General features: G+C 40.0%; 1 protein-coding gene across 2 annotated transcripts; it reads left to right on the top strand.

Moving 5' to 3' along the window:
• Positions 1–537: 537 nt before the first annotated feature.
• Positions 538–4,598, top strand: LOC100165995 (MFS-type transporter SLC18B1). 2 transcript variants are annotated; one of them, XR_003840114.1, is made up of 4 exons: positions 796–2,306; positions 2,441–3,338; positions 4,036–4,131; positions 4,255–4,290. XR_003840114.1 is itself a non-coding variant. In XM_029492366.1 (3 exons), the coding sequence occupies exons 1-3, from the start codon at positions 716–718 to the stop codon at positions 4,481–4,483; spliced, it is 399 nt and encodes a 132-aa protein (XP_029348226.1). In that variant the 5' UTR covers positions 538–715; the 3' UTR covers positions 4,484–4,598. The 2 variants fall into 2 exon arrangements, 1 of the variants encoding a protein (XP_029348226.1); XM_029492366.1 differs by lacking the exons at positions 796–2,306; positions 2,441–3,338 and adding an exon at positions 538–789 and having other exon boundaries at positions 4,255–4,598.
• The last annotated feature ends 2,432 nt before the right edge of the window (positions 4,599–7,030 follow it).

Below are 7,030 nucleotides of genomic sequence, written 5' to 3'. Positions count from 1 at the left end.
TAATCAGGCACACCCGTGCACGAAAATATATATCATATTATAACGCGTAATAACCAGTGTTTGGATTAGATAAGTATTTTTTTATCTAGATAAAGATAAAGATAATGCAACTCAAATGTATCTAGATAGAGATAAAAGATAACTTAACTCATATTTATCTAGATAAAGATAAAGATAAATACTTTTTTATCTAGATAAAAAAAAGATACAATTATTTTTTAAATGGTTATAAATGTTGGTATATTTTAGTTGGGCACTAAGAACATAATAATAATAATTATATAAATACAAATAATTACATTATTTATAAACCATAAACTTTGTTTGAGAATCTGTATAAATATTTATAAATTTAGTACAATTTCGCGATTTTTATCAATAAAAAATGTATGTAGATGAATTTATTTAGATTAGTAAAAAAATTATCTAAGATGAACGTTTAGATACCTTGTAACTATTTATCTAGATAAGATATAAGATGAACAAATAATTATCCAGATATTCATCTAGATAAATTTATCTAGATAAGTCCGAACACTGGTAATAACACCACACATACACACGCATTTTTATTTATTTATGTACCTTTGTTCCGCAGTTTGGACTTTCATCGGTAGAAGTTGGATTCGTGTTCATCATCACCGGCGGAACGTACGCACTGATAGCGCCTGTCATCGGATACGTTTGCGACACCGGATTGAATCCAAAAAAAATTATGATCATCGGCACAATCCTGACCGTCATCAGCTACTCCTTAGTCGGACCGGCGCCGTTCATGCCGATAGAAAAGTATGGACGAACAGTATTAATATTACGATGTTTAACTGTTAATTTTGGTACCTAGATTACATATCTATTTGGTGGTATAGGTAACGATAGAGCACACGATATAATACGATAGGTGTACTATGTCGAGTGGTCTCTAGCAAAACAACGCACGTTCGACGAAAGTGTATCAAATCAAAAGTCGACAAAAGTTCGAAATAAACAATTTAGTGCGTAGTACTATCATCAGTGAAGATGTCTGTATAAAGTGGTTATTTTAAATTGTATTTCGATGAAGCTTATTAGGCATTATTAGCTTGGTCGACTTGCCGACCAACCCCCATTGGATCGACCACTGATGAATTTTAGAAAAAACCATAGCGATAATTTGAATATTATTTCAAACTGTAATAGACATTGACGAAGTGTAAAACTAATCTACAAGTAAAAAATGTTTGAAATCGAACCAGGTAAAAGAATGAGTTCTCGATCACTTCAAATTTCACGACTTATCTGTTCAGAAAAATTCAATGAAGTTTACTGCGCCATATAATATTATTTATTAAAAATGTCATAACATTTGATGATAATGAATAAAACAAAACATACAACATCAGCACGTTTATATTATGTACAATCACGGACTATGTACCTACCTACCTACTTGAATATTATGACAATATACATTATATACATATTAAATAATAATTAAACTTAAAAACCTTGCACGATTTCATACCTAATTGTGTTAATCTTAGGGTTTTTACATATCGATCATATCTCGAACGACGAGAGCACAACCCCAGGCCATTATAAAATTACCTGCAATGGATATTCCAATTTTTTCCGGCCAATATGAAGAATGGGCGTCGTTCTACGATATATTTGTAGCGGCAATACATACGAATGAAAGGGTACCGGTTATACATACATTTTATTATTTACGGTCGTTTCTTTCTGGCGAAGCAAAGGGGTGCATAACATGTTTAACGACAACGGCGGTGAACTACGAGGCTGCGTGGTCCACATTAATTGCTTGCTATAATAATCCAAGAATTTTGATACAAACTCATGTTAAAAATATTGTTGATTTAGCGTCAGTGAAAGATAAGTCGTCCGAAAATTTACGTAGACTGTCCAATACGCTAAACAGCAATATAAAAGCCCTCGAAACATTAGGAGAAAACCCGTATAATTGGGGTCCATTATTATTACATATCGTATGCGCGAAATTGGACGGCGAAACTCGAAAAGATTGGGAAATACGAGCACCTAAAGATAAAATACCATCGATAAGTGAGTTAATCAGATTTATTGAAGAGTGGTTCCGAATATTAGAATCAGTCGAGTCCTCACGAAATATGATCAATAAAGTGGTACCGGCTGTAGTAGGCAAAGGAAATGCACAATCAAAGGCGAATTACAACACGAAGGGTGGTCAAAGGCACTCAGCAAATTTTGTGTCTACAACAACGTTAAAGTGTTTTATATGCAGTTTGGAGCATACCATATACAAATGTCCGAAATTTATCACTCTATCGGTAAGCGAACGCATTGATAAAATCACGAGTTTAAAATTATGTAAAATATGTTTACGCAAACAAATTTTGTTTTAAATGTTCCAAACCCCATTATACATTATTACATCTTAGCTCAAAAAAATGTTCGGTTACAGAAAGTAGTGAAAAGGACGCCGAAACGGTTAAAAATAGACAAGAGCCGGGCATGGAGGGGGCGAGTTCAACGACCGCGCACGCAAAAAGTAATTACGAGCGCGTATTGTTAGCCACAGCTGTCGTGCAGGTTATCAGTCCGTCAGGAAAGCCCTCTCTTGCACGCGTACTATTGGATTCTGGTTCAATGCAAAATTTTACATCAACAGTACTAGTAAATATTTTAAGTTTAAAACAAAAGAAAACCGATCATATAGTAAGCGGGATCGGGGAAACAACTCAAAATATCACGTCCACGGCGTGGTTAAAAATAAGATCATGTGTGAACGATTAAAAATTGAACATACAGGCGTTAATGGTAGATAAAATTACGGGAAACTTACCGACGAAATTTATTTCTGAAAACTGTACTCGACCCGAAAATATCATACTGGCCGATCCATGTGCCACAAAGAACTTATATACTAATCGGTGCAGTTCATTTTTTCGAGATTATGGGTAATTCCTCCGCGTTCCCCACATTTCGGTGGTTTGTGGGAAGCCGGAATAAAATCAATGAAGCACCTATTGCGTCGCGTCCTAGGCGATGCCCATTTTATCTATGAGGAGTTATTAACTATACTTACACGTGCCGAGTCTTGTTTAAATAGCCGTCCTTTAACTCCTATTTCGTCGGATCTAAAGGATCGAATCGCTCTTACTCCCAGTCACTTCCTTATAGGAGACTCTCTGACAGCCATACCCGGAACCGACGAGACACCTTTGCCAATCAATCGTTTGAACAGATGGTGCCGGGTATCTCAATACTCTCAAAACTTGTGGAAACGATGGAGTAGAGAATACTTGTCGCAACTACAAGAACGATCCAAGTGGGCGAGTGGAAAAGGTCCAGAAGTGAAGGTTGGTTCTGTAGTTTTACTAAAAGACGATAATCTCCCATCTTTACGATGGCGCATGGGACGCGTTTCCAAGGTAACGCGTGGACAGGATAGTGTGATTCGAGTCACGGAAATCCAAACGGCGGGTGGCATAGTTTCTCGAGCTGTACGATGGTTGTGTCCATTACCTTTAGAGGATAGGTCAACCGAATAAAATTTCGATTAATAAGTGCCTTTTCTTTTTTTTTATTTGTATATTATATCATGTAACATATGTAACATTATATCATGTTTACTTTTTTTTTTTTATATATATACTAATGTTTTCTTATGTTTTGTTGAAACAATGTTTCAAGGCGGGCGGCATGTTCGGTGCTGACGTCTAAATAAATAGTAATATTTTTGATTATACATGGTAGCCACCTTGTTGGTTCACTATCATATATTTACCAATCAATGTAACCAAAAAAAGTGTTAGGTTACTTACGTTGTTCACGAGCCGTTACCGATTCGAGAATTGAAATAAAAAATTAGTATGTATACATTTTATTTTCGCGTTATCTAAAAAAATAAAAATTGCGAATTACAGTCCACAAACGTGTCTATTATTATTATTATTTATATTGAGCGTTCGAACAGATTGTCTTAATCCGATCAATTTGTACCATACTGCAGTTGTGCATATGTGTTTTAATCGTAAATTGCATTTTTTTTTCTAGATCCATGCTGTGGGTGGTCATTGGATTGGTCATACAAGGAGTCGCGTTGGGCATGATCTGCGTACCCACGTTCGTAGATTCCATGAAAGCTGCCTTGTAAGTTGCATAACGCACGCACAACTAATAATATCATAAATTATAATAGTGTAGATAAAAATAAAAGGCATATATAAAGCAACAACCTATATAGGTGAGTAACGTTTATATTTTGTTCTACAGCCAAAGTGGTTTTCCGAACGACATACACACTTACGGACTGTTGTCGGGCATCTGGACATCGTCGTTCGCCCTAGGTGCATTTTTGGGCCCGTCGATAGCTGGCGTTCTGTACGACTTGGTCGGGTTCGAAAACGGCACATACTTTGAGATTTCGTTGCACATCGTATTGGTGAGTATCGCAGTTTTTCCGTACATTGATGATGGGGGGAGGGAGGAGGAGAATAAATAATGACGACGAAAACTGCGCATTTTAAGTATTTATTCAACGAGCCGCACACGCAATGATATTATCAAATTGTAACGGTACACCATCCATCAAAACAGTCCTTTTCAGGACTAACACAAATCGACCAATCAGAACGCACCATACACAAAATAGCAGTCATCAGAGACCTTTTACTAAATAAAAGCTCTCTGAGCTACAACAATGACCTAAGGGGTAAGGCTATAAATAGGGGAGGTCAGGAGGAAGACAACAAGACCCTCCCCAAAGCAATAACTCAAAAAACCAACGAGTAACACCAAAACCCACACCGACCGTAAACACAAACAACACGACGTCCAACGCAGTAGTTTACTAGTCGGTACGGCGCATGGGTTATATACCGGCCGTATTATAACCAAAAAGCTGTCCATCACTAATTCTAGAAAAGGAAAAAAGACGTCCAGACAGACCCAACACCTCTAAAACTGCCTTCAACACCTCCACTCCACCGCTATCTAATTGCCCTGTACCTGCCGCACCCATCAATCAGCTGTCAAATACCCAAAATGCTCCTTCCATCACCACCACTTACGCTTCCAAGACCTCAAGCAACAGCCTATCAAATGCCACTGTCACTGACTCAATAGTTTCTCAGCTCACAACCATAGTCACTAATCTCGCATCAAATAACATGAAGGTTAAAGACGCCCTCATTTCTTTGCTTACCATTCTACCTCAACTACTAAATCTCCAAAATGAATAATATTCGCATACTATTTTGGAACTGTCAAGGCGTCACTCGGAGACGCCTTGAACTCATCGAATTTGTTCATCGCCAAAAAATCGACGTCCTGCGACTGAATGAGACTCATCTCACTGGTCAACGCTCTGTGGCCATTCCCAACATTCCCAACTACTTTACCTACACATCAAATCGCCCCTCAGCTCCCGGCTACTCTGCTGGAGGTGGAACCGCGATCCTTATTCACAGACGGTACACTCACCAACATGTGGTCATACCAACCTCTTCCATTGAGAACACCATCATTCACATTCAAGTCAACAATTCTATTCTTCGTCTCGTAGCCACCTACAAAAGACCATCTAACATTCTTCTCCCAGCTGATCTTACTGCCCTTCTGGACACTCCCTACAACACCATTGTAGCAGGAGACCTCAACAGCAAGCACCAGCTCTGGTTCAGCCGCAGGCCAAATGCAGCTGGCAACGTCCTCGCACACTTCATCCACTCTAGAAACGATCTCGCTATAGCTGCTCCAGTCACTCCGACTCACTACCCAAATAACTCCAACCATTCTCCAGACATTCTAGACATCGCGATCGTTAAAGTCAACAACATCCACTACCACATCGAAAACTTATCTTCAGACCTCTCTTCTGACCACACTCCAATCGTTCTAGAACTTCACTCCACTTCGACACCTATGAATCCTCCAGAGCCCTCTCACGTTGTCAACTGGGTCGCGTTTCAAACATACATGGACTCCGTCTGCCACTCTTCTTCCAGCTGCTTGACCACCAGTTCCATCGATTTGGCCATCGAAAAGCTCACAACGGATTTATCAAATGGCATTGCTAAAAACACATCTCCTATCACGCATTCCAATCACACAAGAGTTCTCCCTAAAAAACTACAGTTGGAAATAGACCTGAAGCGTCGCCTAAGATCCCGCTGGCAGAGAACCAGAGACCCGATTCTCAAAACATCCTTGAACCGTCAAGTCTCCAGGGTCAGGGACCTCATGGCCGAACATCGCAACACTCAATGGAGCAACCTTCTCGGTTCCTTAAACGAAGGATCCAACGCATGGACTCGTTTCTATAGGCTAAACCGAGCCCTCATACGCAATCCTTAACCTTCTCGCCCTCTCAAGGACTCTCTAGGCAACATTATCTTTGACCCCAAGTCAAAAGCCGATCTACTGGCCGACTCCTTGGAAGTCCAATTTCGGTCTCCTCCTGGAAACGACTACATCGACTCCTCGGTGCAAAACAAACTGAACCACCAGCGCACCCTTCCGTCTACCTCAACATCGTTCTTCACTCCCGCTGAAGTCTGGCGCATAGTCAAATCGCTTCCCAGTCACCGCGCTCCTGGGCCTGATGGCATCAGCAACACTGCACTCAAACACTGCGGACGCAAAACCATTACTCATCTTTGTCGAATATTCAACTGGTGCACACGCCTGAACTACTTCCCTCTTCCTTGGAAGCATGCTACTGTTATAACTATTCCAAAACCTGGCAAGGACCTATCTAACCCAGTCAATCACCGTCCAATCTCTCTGCTGAACACGATGTCTAAAGTCCTGGAGAAACTCCTGCTCACTAGGCTCAAAATCTACACCACCTCCAAAATCCGTCCTGACCAACATGGCTTCAGAAGCTCCCACAGCACTACATCTCAACTCCTCAGAGTCATTGACGACATCTCGCTCAAACTAAATCTTAGAAAAAATACCGCAGCAATCCTTCTCGACGTGTAAAACGGCCTTCGACAAAGTTTGGCACGACGGGCCTCATTAGCAAACTGATCGACCTCGCAGTTCC

This window comes from Acyrthosiphon pisum, unplaced genomic scaffold, assembly GCF_005508785.2.
Source record: "Acyrthosiphon pisum isolate AL4f unplaced genomic scaffold, pea_aphid_22Mar2018_4r6ur Scaffold_21365;HRSCAF=23787, whole genome shotgun sequence".
Lineage (NCBI taxonomy): Eukaryota > Metazoa > Arthropoda > Insecta > Hemiptera > Aphididae > Acyrthosiphon > Acyrthosiphon pisum.
This window is presented reverse-complemented; position numbering and strand designations above follow the sequence as displayed.

Excerpts from the sequence above, each read along its gene's own strand:
- LOC100165995 (XM_029492366.1), top strand. The coding sequence starts at position 716 with ATGATCATCGGCACAATCCTGACCGTCATCAGCTACTCCTTAGTCGGA. Across the intron at positions 790-4,035 it reads CCGTTCATGCCGATAGAAAA|ATCCATGCTGTGGGTGGTCA; the intron begins GTATGGACGAAC and ends TTTTTTTTCTAG. Across the intron at positions 4,132-4,254 it reads GATTCCATGAAAGCTGCCTT|CCAAAGTGGTTTTCCGAACG; the intron begins GTAAGTTGCATA and ends TTTGTTCTACAG.